We start from the raw sequence: 25,002 nt of genomic DNA, 5'->3' as shown, positions 1-25,002 counted from the left end.
TGAGGAACATGGATGCAAAAATTCTCAACAAGATTATTAGCCAACTGGATCCAACAATACATTAAAAAAATTATTCACCACAACCAAGTGGGATTTATACCTGGGATGCAGGGCTGGCTCAATATCCACAAAACAATTAACGTGATTCATCACATCAATAAAAGAAAGGACAAGAACCACATGATCCTCTCAATAGATGCAGAGAAAGCATTTGACAAAATACAGCATCCTTTCTTGATAAAAACCCTCAAGAAAGTAGGGACAGAAGGATCATACCTTGAGATCATAAAAGCCATATATGAATGACCCAACGCTAATGACCCAACCTTTCCCCCTAAGGTCAGGAACAGGACAGGGATGTCCACTCTCGCCACTATTATTCAACATAGTATTGGAAGTCTTAGCCTTTGCAGTCAGCCAACTCAAAGAAATAAAAGGTATCCAAACCAGCCAGGAGGAGGTCAAACTTCCACTCTTTGCAGATGACGTGATACTCTATAGGGAAACCCAAAAGATTCCACCAAAAAACTGCTAGAACTGATTCATGAATTCAGCAAAGTTGCAGGATATAAAATCAATGCACAGAAATCATTTGCATTCCTACTTACTTACATTGCACCAACAATGAAGCAACAGAAAGAGAAATCAAGGCATTGATCCCATTTACAACTGCACCAAAAACCATAAAATACCTAGGAATAAATCTAACCAAAGAGGTAAAAAATCTATACACTGAAAATTATAGAAAGCTTATGGAAGAAAATGGAAAAGATTCCATGCTCCTGGATAGGAAGAACAAATATTAAAATGTCAATACTACCCAAAGCAATCTACATATTCAACGCAATCCCTATCAAAGTAACACCAGCATTCTGCACAGAGCTAGAACAAACAATCCTAAAATTTGTATGGACCCAGAAAAGACCCCAAATAGCCAAAGCGATCTTGAAAGAGAAAACCAAAGCAGGAGGTATCACAATCCCGGACTTCAAGCTATACTACAAAGCTGCAATCATCAAGACAGTATGGTACTGGCACAAGAACGGACACTCAGATCAATGGAACGGAATAGAAAACCCAGAAATGCACCCATAAATGTATGGCCAACTAATCTTTGACAAAGCAGGAAAGAATATCCAATGGAATAAAGAGTCTCTTCAGCAAGTGGTGCTGGGAAAACTGGACAGCAACATGCAGAAGAACGAACCTGGACCACTTTTCTACAACCGACACAAAAATAAACTCAAAATTGATGAAAGACCTAAAAGGAAGACAGGAAGCCATCAGAGTCCTCGAGGAGACAGCAGACAAAACCTCCTTGATCTTGGCCACAGCAACTTCTTACTCAACACGTCTCTGGAGGCAAGGGAAACAAAAGCAAAAATGAACTATGGGACGTCATCAAAATAAAAGGCTTCTGCACAGCAAAGGAAACAATCAGGAAAACTGAAAGGCAACTGACAGAATGGGAGAAGATATTTAAAAATGACAGATCAGATAAAGGGCTAGTAGCCACAATCTATAAAGAACGTATCAAACTCAACACCCAAAAAACAAATAATCCAGTGAAGAAATGGGCAAAAGACATGAATAGACACTTCTCCAAAGAAGACATCCAGTTGGCTAACAGACACATGAAAAAATACATGGGAACACAAATCAAAACCACAATGAGATACCACCTCACACCTGTCAGAATGGCTCACATTAACAACTCAGGCAACAATAGATGTTGGCGAGGATGCGGAGAGAGAGGATCTCTTTTGCATTGTTGGTGGGAATGCAAGCTGGTGCAGCCACTCTGGAAAACAGTATGGAGGGTCCTCAAAAAATTAAAAATAGAACTACCCTAAGACCCAGCAATTGCACTACTAGGCATTTATCCACGGGATACAGGTGTGCTATTTTGAAGGGACACATGCACCCCCATGTTTATAGCAGCACGATCAACAATCCAAAGTATGGAAAGAGCCCAAATATCCATTGATCGATGAATGGATAAAGGAAATGCGGTATATTTATATAATGGAGTATTACTCAGCCATCAAAAAGAATGAAATCTTGCCATTTACAACTACGTGGATGGAACTGGAGGGTATTATGCTGAGTGAAATTAGAGAAAGACAAAAATCATATGACTTCACTCATATGAGGACTTTAAGAAACAAAACAGATGAACATAAGGGAAGGGAAGCAAAAATAATATAAAAAAGGAGGGGGATGAAACATAAGAGACGCTTAAATACGGAGAACAAACAGAGGGTTACTGGAGGGGTGGTGGGGGGCGGATGGGCTAAATCTGTAAGGGGCATTAAGGAATCTCCTCCTGAAACCATTGTTGCACCATATGCTAATTTGGATGTAAATTTAAAAAAAAAAATTAAAGGGTGCCTGGGTGGTTGAGTCGGTTAAGTGTCCAACTTCGGCTCAGGTCGTGATCTCTCAGTTCATGGGTTCAAGCCCCACGTCAGGCTCTGTGCTGACAGCTCAGAGCCTGGAGCCTGCTCGGATTCTGTGTCTCCTTCTCTCCCCGTCCCTCCCCATTCACACTCTCTCAAAAAATGAATAAACGTTAAAAAAATTTTTTTAAATAAAATTTTAAAAAATAATACGAAAATAAAAAAAGAAAAAAGAAAAGAAAAACACCGCTTGTAACCTCTCCACACTGTTGCCAAATGGCTCAAATCATGGAGAGAGAGAGACAACTCAGATAAAACAAAACTCTGCCCTTTAATGACGTCACATACTTTGCTGTGGACGTTATATTCAAAACTTTACTCAAAGCAGTCACACCTGTATTGGGTCTTGTTTCAAAGTTTTACACAAGGGTCTGAACTGGAAAGCTCCTCAGGGACGTTACCTCGTTAGGATAAAATCCACATCCCTTCACATGTTCCACAAGGTCCAGTCCTCACAGTTATTATGCACAGATGTGAGCCGGAATAAGGAACGAGAAAGTGATGTAACCCGAACCCTGGTCCATGCTCTGACCTGTAAGCCCTACGCCTCCCGACAGGAGCTGGACCCTCTCTCTTTCTGGAAGCTCACTGCATGCCACGCTTCGATGCCCACTATACCCCAGCTACATGGTTCTTCTTTCTGGGCTTCAAAGGTGCCCGTGTCTTTCTCCACGTAGGTCCTTCGCACATGTCCTTCCCTCTGTCTAAAACGCTCTTCCCGCTGTTAGAACAATGGGCTCTTCCTCTTTTCCGTCCCCATTTAAATGCCACCTCATAGGAGTCTCATCTTTGACCACCCCCTCTAAAACAGACCCCTCCTTCCCTCTTTAATTTTGTGTCACAGCACCTTTGGTACCTTCCTAGCATTCATCACCATTTGAAATCTTACTTTTTTAAAAATGTATTTATTTTGAGGAAGACAAAGACAGTGTGAGTGGGGGAGAGGCAGAGAGAAAGAGGAGACAGACTCCCAAGCAGGCTCCACACTGTCAGCGCAGAGCCTGACATGGGGCTGGACCCCACAAAACCACGAGACCGTGACCTGGGCCAAAACCAAGAGTTGTACACTCAACCGACCAAGAGATTTCACTTCTTTGTCGGTTCCGTGATTTATTGCTTGCTTTTATTCCCAGACTAGAGGCTACATAGGATTGGGGCCGCTGTGCTCTCAACACCAAGAACAACGACTGGCCCAAAGTAGGCCCTCGATAAATAACTACTTGCTGAATGAATAAAGGAATGAATGATGTGCTAAAAGGTGCATTAATTCTAAACCTTAGCGGTGCTTTCTCGGCCGCTCACTGATCATGCACACATGGATGGTCTTGGAAAGCAAGTGGTGTATTGCCCGATCGTGGCAGTAAGTGTCCAATTACAGAGCTAATGACCACTTAGAATGACAGATGTAGGGATACGGGAAGGACGTAGGAAGTATGGAATGCACAAATAAACATCTGTCACTCCTAGAGTAACCTGCAACCTTAAAAACGATTCTACTTTTTCCAGGCCCGTTGTGAGCAAACCTCTCCTTAAATATCACCACTTACTCCCGTACGACTCCCTCCCCAAGTAGCTCCATCCAGAAAGTTCTGTCAGGAAGACACTCCTTACCCTGAGCGGAAAACTGTCACCCTATCACTTGCAATCATTTGTCTTCATTCTACTTGCTGAAACAACATACAATCCGTGAAATGCCTTGGTTCCGGTACACAAATAACCGTCCCTGCTCACGTGCCCAGTCTGGAGCACAATACTCCCAGTGGGAGTAAACAGGGTGAGAATAGCACATCTTCTCTTCGCGATTCTACCCTTCTTCTCACGTGGCCACAAGTCTGTTTATCGAATAAAACAGGATAAAAGTAAAAGAAAATCAGAAAAATCTAAATAATATGCTCACACATTGATGCGCCTGAACACCTGGTTGATTCATAGATCACCTACAGATGGTCCCTAAACTGGTCACAAATGCTTCCATGAGGTCACTTCTAATTATCAGATTTATTTCATGGTTCCTTCAGGGGGAAAGTTTTTCCCTCATTTCCCCCTTCAACATCTTTTTGTTCAGTTCAGTGTTCTCAATTTAGGGTGAATATGCGCCCCCAGGAGTCAACAGTCTGTGTCTGCACACATCTGTGGTTGTCCTAACCGGACTTGGCGGTGGGGGACTATCATCACCTAGTGGAAGCCTAAGCGCCACCAAACATTCTGCAACACGCAAGAGCACCATCTCCCACGCCCCCACGCGCCTATGCACAAGACAAAGCGTTATCCCACCCAAAATGTCCACGTTTCCAAAGCGAAAACAGTCCTGTGATTCTCAGCGCGAGCAGTACTGCCCCCTTGTGGGAACTCTGGGAATTTCTGGGGTGTGCTTTGGTCATCACCAGGTCCTGCGGTCCAGAGAACACCACACACTGGAGAATTCTGCCACGTCCCACGCGACTTCAAAATCTCTCACCAGCCATTCATGCAGAAGAAAAACCCGTATATCATCATCTAAGCCGAGAACCTAAATCTGTTTTACATGTGAACGAGTTGCTCGGTTTTGCCTGGTCTCAAATCGTATACTGGAGCCACCAAGAAAATACACCAGGACCCATATGTGTTTTCGGTTGTTATATGGAATGATTTTAGGAAGAGGTGCAAGTCCTTGCCACCTTCATTTCAACTTGCCACACTGTCCTTTTCCTGTGGTCATTTTCAACCTGGACAATCCAAGCAATTGTTAAGCCACGTTTATTATTTGATGATGCATTACTTTCTATTGTCTTTTCTTTGGACTAGCATTAGGAGACTAGGTGCACAAACGCATACATACTATGTGTGCAGATGGGCTACATTATCTCTGCATTTCATTTCAAATACCTGGGAGCATCTGGAAAATATATGGCATAACAGGAGAGCACTGGGTGTACCAGGATTCTACCCCATTCTTCTTGTGCATCAAAGCCTTCTGGGATCTTGATTCTATTTTCCATAAAATTAGCAACCCCTACAGCAACTTGCCCTCCACAAATTTGATTCAGATGCCACTCTCGCCCAACTCTACAACCTAACACAAAAGATATCCTGGGAAATTTCCACACAATAGGGGCCAATCACCTCTTCCAATGGGTCTGACCCTTTGCTTACCCCTCTTCCCACGGCTGAAGGCACTTGGATATTTCCAGTAAGGTTTCCCAGAAATGAAATGGTCATGTGAATTACTGATCTCATCTGGAAATAATAAGACAAACTTTCCGGGGCGTCTGGGTGGCTCAGTCGGTTGAGCGTCCGACTTCGGCTCAGGTCATGATCTCACGGTTCGTGGGTTCGAGCCCCACATCAGGTTCTGTGCTGACAGCTCGGAGCCTGGAGCCTGCTTTGGATTCTGTGTCTCCCTCTCTCTGACCCTCCCCTGCTCATGTTGTCTCTATCTCTCAAAAATAAATAAATGTAAAAAAAAACTAATAATTAAAAAAAAGAAGACAAACTTTCCTTAAAAAAGAAATCAGATGGCAGGTAGACAGGAAGCCAACAAAACAAAGGCATATACAATTTTGAAGAGAATGGAGAATAGAGACTTCTGTCTGCGTAGCGTGATTGCTCAGATCTTTCTTTCAAAAAGGCCTCACTGAGCCCATACTGAACAGTACATCATTAAATAGTCAGTTATCAAGAACCCCAGAGCCATTCCCAGAAACCTGGATTCTTTGAAGCATCTTGGAGGAAGGGGGGTTTGAGAACTAAATAGATCCCTGTAAAACTATCTCCATATGACAATTTTTAAAATTATGTTTTCAAATAAGAACGTCTTTTATTACATAATTTATTTTATATTAAACCAAATCACCAGTAAGACTAAATGAACTAATGCCACTGTCTCTTAAACTTTTCTTCAATGTTTAAGAGGAAGTATAAATTCTTAGTGGTGGAAATACAATTTATATTACAGGACACATTAAGGAAAAACTCTTTAGTTAGGTCACAAAGTATATGTGCACCCACCTCAGCCTGGGGTAAACCAGTTTAAATTCTACTTTTAAATGTATCAAAGAAGGTAAACTTAAAAACGGTCTTTTCCACAGCATAACCCTGTAGTTTTAAAATGTGTAATTTTGATTGAACCAATTAGAGCTTTTCTAAATTGGTTTGTATTTTGACATTGCTTCGATAAATGTGCCAGAGCAAATTTGTCTTTACCGTAATACGTCTACTTGGGTTTTACTTCACTTATGCTTTGTAACCCTAAGGAAACAATTTACCAAAATTATAGAGAAGTAAAGTGTCGAAATTACAGCATAGAAGTTTCTTCCCCCTTAAAATTACAGGTAGGAAAACTACAGTCTACAGAAATGAAAATCACCAGTTGTCTCTCCTTTTAAGCCCCATTTTGGTTCCCCATAAATCTTCATAAAACCCGTACCGTGAAAACAAGAGGACCATAAACCACCAGAGATCTATGACATTTCCTGGAACCATGAGAGACTAATACTTTCCTCTGAACCAAAGGACTATCAATCAACACGGCATCTTTTGAAACATAAGACAAGGAGCGGGGGGAGGAGGCAGATGGAAATGGCAGGTGAAAAATCCTCTGTGAAACCCGGCATCATTACCCAGGTACGCCCTTCACCCCACCCCTCCCCATCGCCTCTGAAACCTCTTTTCCACAGGGCTCAGCAGACTTCAAGAGTCACAGCTTTACATCCTGGGCTCAAGGGAAAAATTTTAAAAAACAGATGGCAGAGTGTATGGAGTTGAACACCGCCCCCCCCCCAAATTAATGTCCACCCAGAACCTCTGAACATGACCTTATTAGGAAATAAGGTCTTGGCAGATGTCATCAGGATGAGGTCGTCCTGGGTGAGGGTAGGCCCTACCTTCAACAACTATGGTACTTAAAAGAAGAGGGGAATTTGGACACAGACACACGCAGAGGGAAGACAGCCGTGTGAACAGCGACAGAGACACTGGAGCGACGTGCCCGCTTCGCACCAAGGGCTGCTGAGACTGCAGGCAACTGCTGGAAGTTAGGAGGAGACCAGAAAGCACCTTGCCTTCGCATCTTCAGAGAAAGCCTAGCCCTGCCGACCCTTGAATCCAACGTCCAGTCTCCGAAACTGCAAGAGAACAATTCCCCATTGTTTTAAGCCCCCTGATTTGGGGCGATGTGTCACAGCAGCCCATGGAAACCGACACCTGTCCTTACAGGATCTACCTGTGGTGCTGTTGTTCCAGGATGGTCTGGAAAACATCCTGGTCCCCGATTTCCCAAGCCTATTATTAAGTCAGAATCTGTTGGGATGGAGCCCTGGAATCTCTTGTAACAATTAGCTCCATGGATATTTCCATAGTGTAAGGGCCCCTGGGCACTGGGATGGTTGAAGGGTCTTCAAATGCCATTTTCCTTATACTTCTCCCCATGCACCTGCTGCAGGTATATGTATGAGTATATAATACACTGCTAGAGCCTTAGAGCCACAGTCCTGGGCCAGCAAGCCTCTGAATAAGCCACTTCACGTGCTGGAATTAGTGTCCTCATCAATGCAGAGCCCGTGCATTAGGTCCTGCCTGGAGGCGCCGTGAAGACGCGTGGTGGTGTTCCTGACAACAGCAGATGAGGGCATGCCAATAAAGTGCGTTGCACACACTCAGCTCTCACCGATGCTGGACCGGTGTTTCTCACTTTCCCATTTTACCTGAATTAAAGTTCTTTCCGGACCACATTTGTCATTTGGGGACAAATTTGACTTTGTCTCCGGAACTCTAGTATTAAAACTACAGAGGCGATGGTTATCACTCGCTGCATGCTTACGGCCAGTCTTCTGCACAGCATCAGCTTGGGTGGGCCTTCTTATCCCTGTTTTACAGATGGGAAACTGAGGTTCGAAGAGGCAAAGCGACAGGATTAAGGCATGAGGGGTTTTAAACCCAAGCACGGCCTCCGCGCAGAGGCTTTCCAATGTACAGCTATGCGTACATATTGTCTAGAAGGGGACAGAATACCAGAATGTTTCCTCCAGGCTTTCCTAGATAAGGAGTTGATCTTATAATGTAATCCACATTAATGTTTCATTAGCACATTAGCTTGCATTCGTGTGTCTGATTACTTGTGTAAAAAATTTAACTTGGATGGGAAAAAAGGCGGGGGGGGGGGGGGGAGAAAAAGGAGAAGAGGAAGGAGCCAGAGAAAACCTTTGGCCAGTCCTTTGCCACGTATGGATCTGGAGACCAGCAACGTCAGCATCACATGAGAGCTGGCTACAGACACAGCATCTCTGGTGCCTCCCGAGATGTGTCGAGTCAGAAAGCGCGTTTTAGTTGGATTCCCTGCGTTAGACTATGCAGCTTAGAATCTGAGACACCTGGGTTTATTCAAGTCAGGGAGCAGGTAACTGCGGAGGGGGCCTTACCCCTGCCAAATCTAGCGCCAGAGTGCTACGTTTCTAAAACGATGGGATGGGGGGGAAGGGGTGTGATACTCGTAGAGAGAGAGTTGAGACTATACTATGAATGAAAAATAAGTCCTAAATACAGCCTACGTCAGAGTTTCAACTGTGATTCAGGAAATGACTCCAAAAACCGGGTCTGAGCGATTGTAATGAGCACAACTGGGACCAAGTATGGAGTTAGAAATAAGGGAAGAATATGAATGGATCTGGAGTGAAAAGTCATTACACGCTTGGTGAATAAAATCAGAAAAAATAAATAATAACGACAAGAGCTAACATGTATTGAATGACTATACAAGGCACTTTTGAAATCATCACTACATGCGTGAGCTCATTTAATCCTCTCGGGCAACTTGAGATGTGTAGCAATAGAAGCAGCTGGTGGGAGGGGCGCCTGGGGGGCTCAGTCGGTTAAGCATCCGACTCTTGGTTTCAGCTCAGGTCATGATCTCATGGTTTGTGAGTTCAAGCCCACTCGGGCTCTGTGCTGACAGCACGGAGCCCGCTTGGGATTCTCTCTCTCCCTCTCTCTCTGCCCCTCCCCCGGCTTGCTCTCTCAAAATAAGAAACCTTAAAAAAATTAAAAAAAAAAAAAAGCAGCAGCAGCAGCTGGGGCTTAGATGCACATTGCATGACAGCATGAAACCACCAGGCTAGTAAGGACAGAACCTGGCTTTGGGTCTCCCGAATACCTCAGACATCTTCTCGCGTATTAGTTGACTGACTGACAGATCCAACTGCCTTCGGAGAAATAAAATATGCAATTTGCAATAGTATTTGTCCAAATTGGAAAGTTCCGATGCAGTCAATATCAGTCTGTAATTTGCAAACAGCCACAGAGAAGGCACCAACGTATACGCTTCATGTTGACTTAGGGAGAGGGACACACACAGGACAGTTCAGCCAAAGCACTTTCACCCTCCAGCTTTCAGGCTTGTAGGTGAAGTCTGCTGAGCTTCTAGAACATCTACGAAGAACCTCCACCCACGTCTCTAGACCTGCAGCCCCCCTGGATGTGGAAAGTTACCTTCGTTTATGGGCACTGAACCATAGTGAGACAAGGAGAGCAGAAACAGACATGACGGCTGTCAACAGCCCCCGGCTGCACAGGAGGGAGCAGGTGCACTGCGCCCCTGCCTTCTCCTGGGCTTTTAGGAGCCATCCAAGGCAGTGGTTCACCCCCACCCCACACCCGGAGGAAACTGACACGAGTGGTCTCCCAGAGCCCACGGGGGGCTGCCCCGGGCACGCTGTGTGACCTCTGCTCGGCCCATCTTACGGGCACATTTCACATTCTTGAAAAACATGGCAACGGCATGACCTTTCCACCTGTGTCTGGCTTCCAGTTTACAAATGTCTAGTTGCCCTCGTCTCACTCATCACTGTGGATGTTTCAGACAGGTGTAAGGAGAGCTGGGATGGAAAATAAGACCCGTGGAGGGGGAGGGGGCAGTCCCAGCCCCGTCACTGACAAGCTTTGGTGTCACGTCTGTGGCAAAGCACAATCTTTCCGAACCTCTCGATGTTTGCTTGATTTTTTGCCATTAATGGTTTGTTAACCAAAGGGGGTGAGCAAAGTTACCCCTTAAAATCCTTTCTAGCCACGGGGTTCTGTGAGTCAATACCAGAACTCAAGTTTTTGAAACCCTCTAAAATTTTTTGTTTTTTTGAGTTTATCTTTTTCAATTGTTTTAAGTGTATGTATTTTGAGAGAAAGAGAGGAAAAGAGAGAGCGGGGGAGGGGCAGAGAGAAAGAGAGGGAGACAGAATCCCAAGCAGGCTCTGCAGTGTCGGCACAGAGTCTGACACGGGGCTCGAACTCATGAACTGTGAGCTGACGACCGGAGCAGAAATCAGGAGTTGGACGCTTAGCCGACGGAGCCACCCAGGCGCCCCAAAGCTCTCTAAAATTTTTTAGCCTTACATTGGCACACACTGGCTAGCAATTTTACTTAGCACTTTGCACTTGCCTCCTGTCACTCCACAAACAGGTATGGAGCATCTCCTGTACACAAAGCCTATGCGGAGAAGCATTGTTATCCCTATTTTACAGACGGGAAAACAAGCTCAGAGAGAGAAGTAATTCATCAAAAATCACAAGGCCAGTGTGCACAGGAGGAGTCAGAGTTCAATCTCAGGTCCATGACTCCAAAGTCCCCTGTTGTTGTTGTTTAATTTTTTTTTGTTATTTGTTTATTTTTGAGAGAGAGAGAGAGAGAGAGAGAGAGAAAGACAGGGCACAAGCAGGGTAGGAGCACAGAGGGAGGGAGACACAATCCGAAGCGGGCTCCAGGCTCCGAGCTGTCAGCACACAGCCCAGCGCGGGGCTCGAACCCACGAACCACGAGATCATGACCTCAGCCGAAGTCACCGCTTAACCATCTGAGCCACCCAGGCATCCCCAAAGCCCCCTGTGTTAAGTATCACAACATGTCATGAGGTCATTTCTCTGTAAGACCGAGCTAAAATTTCTGAGGTTGCTCTACCTAATCTCCAAAAAGTTTCACTTTGTAGCTTCAATCTCATGTTTGATTACTTTTAATATGACTGATATCTGACCCAAATAAATGTTTGTAAAGTTATCTTTCGGGAAATCTAGTCCAATATCGTAACCATGATCAAAAAAATAAAAAAGGAAAGGAAAGAAAACCCTACCAGAAGTTGCCCTCCTATAAAAAGAAAGCTCCAGTGAGTGGTTCCAATACCATATATGTCCAAATCTTCCCACTAGCCTTTAAAAAAAAAATGTAGCTGAGTGACTTCAAATTTGTTATTTTCCCAAGTGGGAGCAAGATCCTCAGAATCCTTCAAGTATCAAAAAAATGTATTTTGATGAAAGAAAAACAAATCATCGCAATCCGTAAAGAAAAAGTCTGGTTACTGAAGAGCACAAACAATTGTATTGTTACTTTCAAAATCAAGACATTGTAGGAATTGAGGGATTTTATTCAACTTTAAAGGAGAAGGAAAAAATCAAGCCCAAAGCACAACATGGGTTTTGTAAATCTGAAAAGTTAAAGGCATGTAAACATTGCTTCAAAGAGTGTTCTCATGAATGTGCTCAAGTATAAAAAAGGAAATGCATATGGTTACATGTCTGATTGCTATCAATCCCTTCTACAAGGTAGAAAGTTAACCCCGTCAGTGCCACCGGCATACCTTTTATGCGTAGCGGAAAGGGCTAGCGATCAATTTATCTGACACAGAAAGTTTACGCATCATCAGATAAACCGAAAAGGTCACGCTGAAAATTGGGAACTTTTTTTGACCTAGCGCTCTCGGCCTTTTGCAATTTACCCCATAGATAAATAAAGACAGACGAGAAAATGTGTGCGAGAATATGAGTGGCCGTGTTTATGCTCGGAAACGGACAAAACCCATAACCATCAATATCAATAAGCGGAAGGACTTGGGACGCTACGGAACAGCAGGCGGCCATTAGAAAACCCAATATGGACTGATCTGGAAAGAACCCTAGGAGCTATTAGTAAACACAAAAACAAAACACCAGCAGGTTGCTGAGGAGTGTTATAGAATAATGCCACTTGGGTTAGAAAAACAAGCAATGACCAAACAAGTCCAAATGGGCAGGGAGGTCCCCTCTCTGCTAAGGTCTGCATGAACATACAGAAAGCCTAACACCTGCTGCCTGCTGGAGGACGGGTGGCGCGGTGGCTGTGGACAGGATTCGATGCCGCCTTTCGCGGTCTCACAACCAGCACGCATTACTTGGGCAATTAAAACAATCAAGGAAGTAGGCAGAGCCCAAGAAAAGATGAAGACCAGCAAAGCTGACATGTGACGCGTGTTCTTAAGCATCAAAAAGCACGTCCGGATTTTAGCACGGTGAGTATGGACGCAGAAGCACGCAGAGGAAACTTCTGTCTCGGATTGCTCCAAGATCAAAGGCCCAGCGAGCCCACAGCACGTGATGCCCGGGGCCCCATGGTGACAAGGAGACACCCTACGTCTCTACTGCAGGAATTCGCTTTGCCTTGATAACAAACCAGAAAGATCAGAGGAAACAAAAGATGATAATACTTCTCTCTTGCTTTACCATGTCTAATAGTGAGATTTGCTTTTCTGGCCCTGTACGCAACAGAGAGAGAAGCCCTTCCGTTCTCTCTACGCTTCATCCTCTCTCACAGTCATACGCTACAACGTTTTCTCCCTCGCCTGGAAAAAATATATAAATTATTGCCCTGAAGAGCATTGTTTTTATATGCTGACAGCTTCAAACAAATGTATCGCAGAGTTTCAAAATACATTTTACAGAGGCAATTTATTGTCAAATAGGATATCAGTACGTGTCCTGTATTCAATTTTTCTCTCTTTTCCGTCTTGCAAGCTTATCTAAGTACAACCTGACATAACATCTGAGCCAAGAAATCAATTAAAGAGGGCCAAGGAGGGGCGCCTGGGTGGCTCAGTTGGTTAAACATCCGACTTCGGCTCAGGTCATGATCCCGCGGTTCGTGGGGTCCAGCCCCGCGTCGGGCTCTGTGCTGACCACTCGGAGCCTGGAGCCTGCTTCGGATTCTGTGTCTCCCTCTCTCCCTGCCCCTTCCCTGTTTGCAGTCTGTCTCTCTCTCCTTCAAAAAAGTAAATAAACATTAAACAGAACGAATTTAAAGAGGGCCAAGTAATCACAGTAATTCAAAACTGACTTCTTTTCACCCAAAGTACAACTTTGGTGTGGCATTCACCCTTGGTTACTGAGACAGACCAAAATCAGCACACTTCTCAGTGTTCAATCACAAATGATGCCATCAGCAAGGCTCTGTTACTTCTAGTCTCCTGGGGCTGTCACATGAGAGGGAGTCATACACTGCATGAAACAGCCTTTTACAGGAAGACTGAATGGCACTTGCCAAGGGATTATTGACTCGAAAACTTACAGTCCATTAGATGTGACCCACAATTTACCCCTTTGTGGTAAGTCAGGCCACACTTGCTCCTCTTTGCTGTGAAATTGTTGAAAGGCAGTTTATATTCAGGGCATCCCAGAAACAAAGCAAAAAACAAACACACACGCAAACCTGTTTTTCGCTTGCAAATATTCAGATGTATACAAATAATCATTAACTAGATTATTAAAATGTTTTTCTAAGAAGGACCTCACCCTGTCACAGGCCATATTCAGATCTACTCGATTATATTCTAGAATCGCAGAATTACCAAGAAGATCCAACAACCTACCAGAAGCTATGCAAAGTTTCATCAAATGGCCTGACTTTTTCTTATAATAATTGTCTGTTAGTTTTTTATGGAGGGCGGGGTTGTGTAGGAAACCTCGATCCTACCTCCTCGCACATAATGCTTTTTACTACTATTAATTTCCCATTTTTCTTCTCTCCGTTGTCTTCTCTCGGGCAAATAGGAGCCCAGAGACCTCACAGGGGGTAAGGAATTTCCCTCCGATGGATATTCATGTTCAAAGACCTCTCCGTGCCAAGTGCACTGCTTGCCTCCCTCTCGCTAAAGGCAAAAATGCTACAGAAGGACACCGCACTCTGGCTTTTTAAATACTTTCCGCCAAATCACTACTAAATGGAAAATGATAGCACGACACGCATTCAATGATACGCTGTCCAAATACTTGAATGCTGACATTAAGAAGGTTGTATGCAGGGGCGCTGGGGTGGCTCGGTTGGTTAGGCGTCAGACTCTTGATCTTGGCTCAGGTCATGATCTCAACGCTCAGTGGTTTGAGCCCCACATCAAGGTCTGCGCTGAAGGAGGGAAGCCGGCCTGTGCTTCTCAGTCTCTCCTTCTCTCTGTCCCTTCCATGCTTGCATTCTCTCTCAAAATAAATAAATAAACTCTGAGGCGGGGGGGGGGGGGTGGTGTGGAGGGAGAGAGGGAGAAAGATGTCTTGTTTGGGAGTCTATTTTCAGTCAACCCAAGGCCATTGCCAACTACTAAATAATATGCTTCTGCTGCCATCTTGTGGTCAATGTTGAAATCGCAACCTCTCTCTCTTTCCCTCTCTCCCTCCTTCTCTCTCCCTCCACCTGCTTTTTCTATCTTGTGGAGGGTACCTATATCCAGAGCTTAAGGATCCCCTTTTTTGAGTAGGAGGGGAAAACAGTCTGCTTTATGCTCTGGAAGAAGACTGGATTGTTGCTAATACCTCTTCCGGCCTGTATATTCTTTCCCTCCCTTCTCACGTTTTTCTCATGTTTCCACAATGCCATTCTTTCAACAATATTAACTTTTAGCAAGCCTTTTTCCTCGTGTTTGCATTAATCTAGTTTCCTAGTCAAGTCAATGAAATGCAGATTACAGGAAAATAAATTTGTCTTTTCATAACAGATTTTCCCTTCCCTTTTTCCAAATTGCGTTTTTACCAAGAAAGAAAGAACAAATCATGTCTTTCCGGCTATAAAATGCCACAGTGCTACCATTCACGGCCAGACTTGGCTGCAGACTGTCAGGATCCAAGGAAGAACCCTGTGGGGAACAGAGAGGCCGCACTGCACGGCAGACGCTCCGGGACAGAGCTCCCCGGGGCCCCAGCTAGATGGAGACTGTGGCCAGCCCAGCATCCCTTATCATTTCCCTGCTGTCCTGCTCACCTGGGGCCCCTGCTGTGGTATGGCAAGGAAATTCATAAATCTGGTGGGGGCAGAAATCAGATGTTTGTCTGATGATACAGTAAAGTGACTCATTCTTAACCAGACTGCTTTGTCCTCTGTACAAGAGCATATTCTCTAAAAGCCCACAATTCTTGCCTCACTCTGAGTCCCCGCTCTAACCCTGGTGGAGAAACTGATCGCTCTCCAAAGAGTCACCAAAGCTAACACAGGCAGCTAGAATCTTCCCAAACGGGGAAGGGGTAAGAAAAGAACCATGAAAGCCGTGTTCCCCCATCCCCTTCTGTCAACCCATCTACACACAGTCTCTACGTTCATATTTTTTTCTTAAAACTTAGCCTTATTGGGGCGCCTGGGTGGCTCAGTCGGTTGAGTGTCTGGCTTCGGCTCAGGTCATGATCTCACAGTTTGTCTGTGCTGACAGCTCAGAGCCTGGAGCCTGTTTCGGATTCCGTATCTCCCTCTCTCTCTATCTGCTCCTCCCCCGCTCATGCTCTCTCTCTCTCTCTCTCTCCTTCAAAAATAAGTAAAAACATTAAAAAAAAATTTAAACTTAGCCTTATTAGAAGCAATAACAGACACACACACCATGGACTTGCTGTGAATGCAACGTCTTCCTCAAACACTTACGGAAACTCCTAACTGCATGAAATAAATTCAGTTGTGCACCACCCAGAAGCATCCCCAGTGCCACAACACTGTGAACATTACACTTCCGGGAATGTCGGTCTGACGTAGACGTGCTGAACAGAGAGAGCGCAGTAAATCTCACAACTGTGACTTATAAGTAAGTAGCTTTGAGTGTCGCAGGGTCGAGATTTTCATTTTCTTAGAGCCATTATTCAGATCAGAAGTTCTCAAACATTTTTCCTGCAGTGACTCACCAGAGGGGTGACGTCCCCATGCGCAATACACTCTTGTGAAGAGTCGAGATCGCCTGTGGATTATGTGCAATTTCCTGCCATCTATTTGTCACCACGGTCTAGGAAGCCAGTTGGAATGTGAGTGAAGGGCTCTCCCTAGAGATGTCTGTGAGTGCTCTCGCTCTTACTTTCTAAGAAGCAAGGCAAGTCACGAAATTTGGTTTTTAAACTATTACCTACTCATTGGAAACTCAAAATAATCAAATACACACCGCTGTGTCTATTTCGGCACAGCTGAAATCTGCCTGGAGAGACAGAAGATGTTGTGCTGTATACTTCAGAGTGATCTCACTCTCCGAGAGGAGACTGAACTAAATATGAGCTGGTTTTATTCTCTAGAAGGTTCAGGGATCTTTTGATTGTTGGTTGGTTTTGCTTGCTTGTTTTTAACACATTCTACATATGTGCTGTTCTTACACTTTGCCCAAAAATTAGCATCTGGGAAAAGAAAATTATGGTAAGCTGAGGGTTTTATTAGGTTGGAATTTTTACTGTAAACAGACCTGGTGTCTACCCAGGGGTTTACAACCTAAGATATAAAAGAATTTTCTATTTTAAGAATTTGGGGCATATGGAGCCAAGTTCCTTGGTGGCCATGTGACACACAAAATTAGCATTATCCGTACCACATGGGCAACGAGAGACATCGAGAAAAATATTAACGTTTACCCAAAGGCTTTAGATCCGCTCCTCACGGAATCAGAGTAGCATATAGTTGAAGAAATAGACATACAAATATTTGTAAGAGGCAAACACAGAGGTTATTTTTAGACTCCCCATAAGGTTTGCCAGCAGTGTTCTCACAGCCTTTCAGGTCAGAGTGCTCAAATAAAGACACATTTGAGGATTAAAACACATTAGGAAGCACTCCCTAATTTATTAGGACCAGAAAGGAAGCACAATTTGAATTAGCAACAAATCTGAGCGAATAACTCGAGAACTGTGGTGGGCTATTCTTGTTCACAAGTCAAAAATTTAACCCAACAAGGTAATTCCTATAGACGTCTTATCGGATTAGCCTTCATAAACAAACACTCAGATGAACCCAGCATGTTCAGGACATCAGCTCGCCCACCAAAGTGGTACCCATGTGTCCCTACGCACAACAGAGTCACCTCCCATCAACTCCTAGTATCGACGTATTAACTGTTCACGGCTAAGTTGCACAAATATGTCAAACAAACACGCACTAAAAAAAAAAAAAGAAAGAAAAGAAAAAGCTATAAACATGCACTTAGTTCACGAGAGAGGCAAATTAGAGACAGTACTTCAAACCTTTCTAGTCAATATCAACTTTATATCGATTGAATTTAAAACTACACCATTTTCCAAGGAAGCCTGGCTTTCTACTCTATTCAGATATAAGGAACAGTACGGAAATATTTAGAATAAAAGCAACGTCTCGTACAACGAACTAAATAGTGTTTCATGAGGAGTAAGGCTGAGAGTTTTTAAAAAGGAATTTGTTGCTTAAGGGCAATAAGTGAACTAAGGAGATTACTTCTACCATCTGTATTTCTATAACAAAACAAATCTATTTCAAAGATACACATTTCCTGGAAATGTGCATATTTTATTGAGCAAATACATTAAAGTGTTATAGATTTCGATACGGACAGTGGATATCTTTTAAACTTTAGGAAATTCAAATTGCGTGATACCCGAAACATCTGAAGAGATCACAGACTCTAAAAGGTTAGAGCAGCATTATGAACAAGAACTGCGTTCTGCATGTGCTGTGTTAAGACTTTTGCAAACGAAACAGATCTGGCCGCAGTCACAGATGCTGGGCCGGAACAGAGAAACACGGGGGCGCGCGCGCGCGAGAGAGCACGAGCAGACCCAAGGACAAAGAAAAGGAAGTGAAAACCCATCAGTGAGTGAAAAGGAGGAAGGAACAGAGATTGGGCCCAGTACCCGGTTCTGGGAAGCAAAGCTGGCACGTGTGCCCCACACCAAGCACGAGCGTTTGACCAACCGCAAGACGCTGTAGCCTATTGTATGAAGTCTATTGTATGAAGACATGTACATCTTCTTTTCCACAAGAAACTGATTTGGGCCAACGCAGAGGAGTCTCAGAATAACGACCACAGCAAGAAGTGTAACAATCATAAAATGAATTCAGTAGCTATCTGTGCACGTGCACACACACACACGGACACGCACACACCTACACGTAACCACACACACATGGTCCCTTCTCTTCGGGGACCCAACAGCGAGGCACACCAACAAAGGCGGACTCAAGGTCAGCTCTCCTTTTTGACAATTCCCAAACTTCAGTAACCTCCAAGAGCTACAAGAATCCTGGATAAGACAGCGTCCTGAACTCCGCGAGGCACATTCTCAACAGCAAATGAAAATAATTATTCATATTCTGAGCAACTACAAAATCAGCTGAAAATCTGATCAAAAGAAAGGGTTTTTTATTGATTGATTGATTGATTTTGAAAGAGAAAGCACAGGAGCAGGGGAGGGGCAGAGAGAGAGGGAGACAGAGCACCCCAAGCAGGCTCTGCACTGTCAGCACGGAGCCCAGTGCGGGTCTCGAACTCATTACACCGTGAGATCATGACCTGAGCAAAAGCCAAGAGTCAGACGCTGAACCGACACTTGAGCCACCCAGGCGCCCCAACAGCAAGGGTTTTAATGCACTGTGGGCATCTCTTCCACAGTAGGGTGAGAGGGTGCTTTGGAAAGAGGATCAAGATACGACATCTGTCGTGTTTTCAGGTCTGTTAGAAATAACCTCAAGGGGATCAGCCAAATCTCTAATGACTACGTGATTAAATGTGAACTTTCAGCCTATACATAGATCAATGGTTCCAACGTCACGGGAATTCCTGGCATGTCACAAATACATCTGGAAACGGTACGTGATTCCAGAAGCTGAGCCAATCTCAAAGCAGAGCGAATAGGTCTGAAACAAGAAGTCCAGACAGATGATAAGTTGAAGACATCAATTCACCAAGTCGAGCACCGATGCGAAATTAAGAAACCTGAATTACTTTTCCGGTCCCATTTCTGAGATCCTGTAAAAGGCACTTTAGTGATAATGTGCTCCGTTTTCTCATCACTAAAGGCAGGGTACTGCCCCATGCGATACCCGTGCAGCTCTGTCCGAAAGGAGTGATGAAAGCCTACACTCAGAACCTGTCCTCTCCCAAAGACCAGGATGTTGAGAAGCCTCCCAGCACAAAAATCCTCCCCTGCCCTCCTCAGCCTGCCTCCCCTTAAATTCCTGTCATAAATGTTACTCATCTAAGCCAAGGAAACCAACGTCCTCTCCCAGAAGCTGTTAAACTATTACTATGTTAACCCGGCAAAGATAACTGGGTAACACATTGATATATTGTCACTTAGTAATAAATTCCTTTTGTTGGAAGAACTGGTAGGGACAAAGGGATTAGCATGAGCGGTCTGGTCTGCAAGGCAAAAGGCAAAGAGTCTAGTGAATGGTGTTCACAGGACGACGCAACCCAGATCGCTGTCCCAACCATACTATTCATCATCCCCACCTATGACAGGAGAAGGGTAGGAAGGAAGCAAAAAGAGAGACTGGTAAACTGACCATCCCAAGAGAGGCACGCCTGAGAAAACCCCAGCCTGGCGAGCGCGTCCAAGCCTATGTGCTGGATACAAGAGTTCGGAGGCCAGAGGTCAGTGGACTGCTGGCTCTAAGACTGTTCACAGAAATCCTATTTGAAATTAGGGTAGGTTTGTTTCTTTCTGCCTGAAAGGCCTCACCAGTCACCAAGATGGAAATTACCCAATTCTGAGGTGACAGTATATGACAGCTTAGAACCTGGGCCCTACAAACCTCAAGATTCGGGCTTGAAACTTGTCTCTCGTGTTTCCTAGCTGTGAGATCTCAGGCGAGCGACTTCACGACGGAGATTCCTCACGTGCAAAGGCTTTGCTCTCCCGATCATGATTATCTCTGCTATTTTCAAAAGCGCTGTTGTCTTTTCTCTGTGAATAATTAGTCAGCTGGGCCCAGAGTTCGGCTGGTACCGAGTCATTTCATTGAAGTTGCTTATATCAAAATTAGGCCAAATCCCTCGATTTCTCGTCTGAAGGTCAAACCAGACCTGAATGGAATTAGACATGCAAGAAGCAAGGAGTTTTCTGGGGCATCCATCCCGAAGCATCCGTGTGCCAGTGGAAGGAGGTTCAAGTTCCAAATGATGAATCTGCATTGTCAAGAATCATGGGATTTGTAAAAGGAATAGCTCAAATGGCTTTGGAAAGAACCCACTGTCCCTGTTACAGATTAATATTGATTCCAGGCTTTGCCTGAGCCAATTTAAAAACAACAACAACAACGGTTTGCAGTCCTCTGAGCTAAATGGGCAGCCAAAGCAAGGAATTCAGGTGTGCGTAAAACATGAAGGGAAAGAATTAAGGATATTAGGTAATTCTTGATGTGGAGTATATCCAGGCACAGAGCAGAGAGCTCACAGAAAACAACATGACGTACTGGGACTCAACTGGCAGAAAGTGACATATAAGTTCAAGATATCATTATCACCGTCCAAAATACCGTCCTGTTTTCAAAGATAATCCACTTGATCCCTACTGGGCATTTCTATGGGGTCTGAAAACGAGGGCTGCAATAAGTCGGATGTTTTCTTTTTGAACACGATCATCAAATTGTACACTTGATACTTATGCTGAGCACTTAGATCTTCCCTTTCCCTAGTATAATTTTCATCTAAGCATTCCTTGGATACTGAGATCATTCTTAATGGAAATTGTGCCTTCTGCCCTCCGTGGACACATAGAAGCAGATCTGGCTAATTGGACTGACTTGATTACAACAGTCGGTGAATTCTGCCATTTCCTTCCCCTGCAATAAATGCGTAAGATATTTTCGCCACCTATTATGTAAATATTTTAGATTGCCATCATTTTCTAAAACGGCGCTTTTAGGCAAAAGCTCTGTTGTTGTTTTTTTTCCTCCTGCCCACCAAACAGACTCCTACCATTTCAAAATACATGTTCTTTCTTGTGCATCTAAACGCTGTGTGTCTTAGTAAAGTTTGAAGTGAACTCCTGAATAGTTATCCCGCAAATTCAGCAGCTACTGCAAAGGAACACCAGCCTTACCATAAAGCAGTCTCTGAGCCCGGGTATGCGGTCAGGATACTGCCACTTTCAACACGGGCTACGTAAGGTGACGGAATATCGAGCCCCCCAATCCGAGTATCTGATAAGCAGGAAATACACTTTAAAAAATTTTTATTTTCGAGAGAGAGAGAGAGAGAGAGAGTGGGACAGAGGGAGGGGAAGACAGACAGAGAGAGAGAGAGAATCCCAAGCAGGCTCCACACTCAGCACAGAGCCCCCACGTGGGGCTGGATCCCACGACCCTGGGGTCACCACCTGAGCTGAAACCAAGAGTCAGAGGCTCAACCGCCAGAGCCACTCAGGTGCCCCATAATGGACTTTATTTCCAAAGCGTCTTGTCTGCTGTTACGTGTTGTATCAGACAACTCCTTTTTCAATCATTCTCCTTCTTGAACCAAATTAAGGTGCCTCACCAACAATGAAGTTGTGATTGTCTCTTTCAGGGCTAGGGGTGGTACCTGACTCCCATGGCTACTGTCCCAGTAGAATGTACCTGACCAAATCGTTTCAACTCTAGTGAGCCGGCTTGCTGAAAATACACCCCAGGCTCCCCCTTGGAAAGTATAAAAAACCCAAGTACTCAGTGGGAAAAAGTTCACCCTGGATCCCAGCGAAAAGCAGAGAGGAAGTTGCAGAGCATTCCAGCTCCTTGGTGTAGATACAAACATGCCCTGACCTCTCCTGAGCAGGCTCCCCTCCCCGCACAGGCCGGAGGCTCCTACCCCTAACACCAAGGCGGGGAGGGGGGGGGGGGTGTGCCTAGGAAAGATCAGCCATTTCCTCCCAGCGCACACAAAACGTCCTCTCGCTGCTGGAGAGATTTCATCCTGGAGGATAAAAGCGCCTCTGAGAGCCAGCCCCCGAGTGAGGGAGGACTCTGGGTGGGGAGAGTCTCCGCGGGGCCCCTGTGCTGCGAAGGGGCGCTGGTTACCCAGGAGGGGCGCAGCCCAGAGCGGGGATCTGAAATGCCAAAAATGCGCCAAAAATGCGATAAAGCCCCGGCCGGCCCGTCGGCCCCGGGAGGCGAGCAGCTGCCGGGTGACCGCTGACGAAGTGGCTCCTCAAGGAGGTGGGCAGATTGATTCCAGCTGCTGAGCGAGGGGCAGGGCAGCGGCCGCGGAATGCGCAGCCCGGCCGCGCCGCGGGAGCGTCAGCCCGGGGCAGCCGCCTCCCCACCGAGGGCAAGGCCAGAGAGGAGGGCCTTGTTTGGGTCTCGGCCTGGCCGAGGGAAGAATGCCACCGTTCCATCGGGCGGGGACGTTCAGGGCAGGCTGGGCCAAACGGTGCCATGTGGACGGTGTCACTTTGTGAGCGGAGTGTCCCTTGGGACGCTGAAAGCGGTCCCCCTAGACGTCGGTTCGGAACGGGCCCAAACCCCCAAGGCGAATCCTCTCCGCCCGGCTCCCGTGTTTCTCCCCTGCCCCCTCCCAGCGCCTGGCCCTCTTCTAACAGCTCCTCGACCCTGCCCAGCCAACTGTGCTCCCCTCCCCCACCGCACAGGCACGCTCATCAATGCACCGGAGAGGGAGACAAAGGAGGGGTGCAGTGGCGGGGGAGGGGGGCTCTGAGAGCCGGGATGGAGACCGGACAAGAGAAAGTGCTCTTTACAAGTGCTGGCCTCCACCTCAGAGAGCGAGGGGGGAGGGACGACTTGAGGGGTCCCCTGGGAGCCCCAAACTCAGACACCGAGTGATCTAAGAGGAGGGAAGAGGGGGGCGGGCATGAAGGCACGCCTAATGGAATATTCAATATCCTGCGAAGTGCACTTTGGGCCGCGCACTTCCAGAGACTAAAAGCCAGTAATGGGCCCTGGAGTGTGCACTTCCTGCCCTAATGTCCACGGGCGCTCTAATGCTGGAGCTAATCGATCAGCCCCTCCGCTGCAGGCGGCGGGGAGTGCACAAGCTTCCTACTTGCGGCCAAAGTCGCCCGGCCTCCTCCGCGCGCTAGCCCCGAGCCGCACACAACTCGCAACCGGCAGGATCCGGCTCTTCAAGTGTCCGGAGAGGAAGGGAAGGAGCCAGGAGGCGCCCGGGGAGACGGCTCCCCTCCCGCCTCACCCCCACTTGAAGGCGCAAACGTTCCCAAGGAAGGCAACAGGCAGGCAGCGTGGTCCGCCCGGGGACGGCGCTGGCCCGCAGCCCCAAACCCGCCTCAGGTGCAAGGTCACCGAGGCGCCTGCAAGCCCGGGGCGCGCGGACGTCCACAAAGTGGGGTCTCCTCGCAGTTTCGCGCCGACATCACAGATGCCTGGAGAGTGACCCTGTGCATAAACCTCCCCCCCCCACCCGTCCCCACCCGGGAGGCCGGATCCCGGCAGCGGAGACGCGCCCCGGTCCCGCCTCCCCACGCCCCTGCACCGGCCCCGCGGGGCCCCGGCGCGGGGCACATTCAGTCGCTGCACCGCACCCGACCCCGGCCGGCCGCCCCTCCCCGGGACGCCGGCGCCCCCCGCTCCTCCCCCCCCCCCCACCCCGAGCACGCCCTGCGGCCCGGGACTGGGGTCGCCTCGGGGAGCCCCAGCGACCCCGGGACGCGCGGGGCTCCGTCCCCGCAGCCGGGCGCGGCCCGACTCCGCGGCTCGAGCAAACTTTCCGCGCTGCCCCCGCCCCCACGCGGCCGGGGCGCGTCTCCCCGCGGAGCCCGGCCCGGCACGTGACGGCCAGGCACAAAAATAAACGCGGCCGGGGCCCGGGGGCCGCGGGGACACCCCACTCCGTGCGCGCGCGCGCGCCCCCCGCCCGAGCGGGCCTGCCTCCGGCCCGCAGCGCCCGGCCGGCGCCTACCTCTCGGACTTGGTGAACTTGCGGAACGCCTGCCGCAGGTCGTGGAAGGAGCGGTAGGTCTGCGGCTCGGCCGAGATGCCCTGCGCCCGGGTGGTGCGCGGCCCGATGTGCGGCGAGGGCGCGGGCAGCACCGACTGGCACTTGTGCAGCTTCCGCCTCAGCTCCTGGATCTCCTCCTCCTTCTCCGACAGCCGCTTCTCCAGCTCCCTGATGCGCTCCTCCTTGAGCATGAGGATCTGGGCGAAGTCCTCCTGCAGCTCGCTCATCTTCCCGCCGAGCCCCTCCGCCCAAGTTTGCGCGGGCCGGGGCGGCGGGCGGGCGGGCGGGCGGGTGCGGGGAGCGAGCGCGGCGGGCGCGGACCCCGGAGCCGGGCGGGCTGCGAGCCCCTAGCGCCGAGCGGCCGGGGAGCGAGCGCCCAGGGCAGGGACGGGACGTCTGAGCGCGGAGCGGAGGCGAGGCCGAGCGCTAATCCCCAGGCTCTCGGGGGAATAGGTGATTATCTTTCATTGAGAAACCAATTAGAGCTGCCCGGCCTCCCCCGGGACCCCCGCCCCCGGGCGCTCCGTGAGAACCCCGCGCGCGCCGCCCGCCGAGAGCCGGGTGGACCAGACAGCCGGCCGTCACCCCATCGCCCAGCGAGCGCTCCCACACGCTATATGGTACCAAAGGGAAGG

At 47.3% G+C, this 25,002-nt stretch overlaps 1 protein-coding gene across 1 annotated transcript in view; it reads right to left on the bottom strand.

Moving 5' to 3' along the window:
* The window catches only part of PRKG1 (protein kinase cGMP-dependent 1), a 1,260,290-nt gene extending 1,235,330 nt beyond the window's left edge, over nucleotides 1–24,960 (bottom strand). Inside the window, exon 1 of the mRNA XM_078434117.2 lies at nucleotides 24,329–24,960. Coding sequence (XP_078290243.1) covers nucleotides 24,329–24,594 — 266 coding nt within the window. The 5' untranslated portion in view covers nucleotides 24,595–24,960. The remainder of the gene's footprint in view (nucleotides 1–24,328) is intronic.
* Between the last annotated feature and the right edge of the window lie 42 nt (nucleotides 24,961–25,002).

Source organism: Panthera onca, chromosome D2 (genome assembly GCF_046562875.1).
Source record: "Panthera onca isolate mPanOnc1 chromosome D2, mPanOnc1 haplotype 2, whole genome shotgun sequence".
Lineage (NCBI taxonomy): Eukaryota > Metazoa > Chordata > Mammalia > Carnivora > Felidae > Panthera > Panthera onca.
This window is presented reverse-complemented; position numbering and strand designations above follow the sequence as displayed.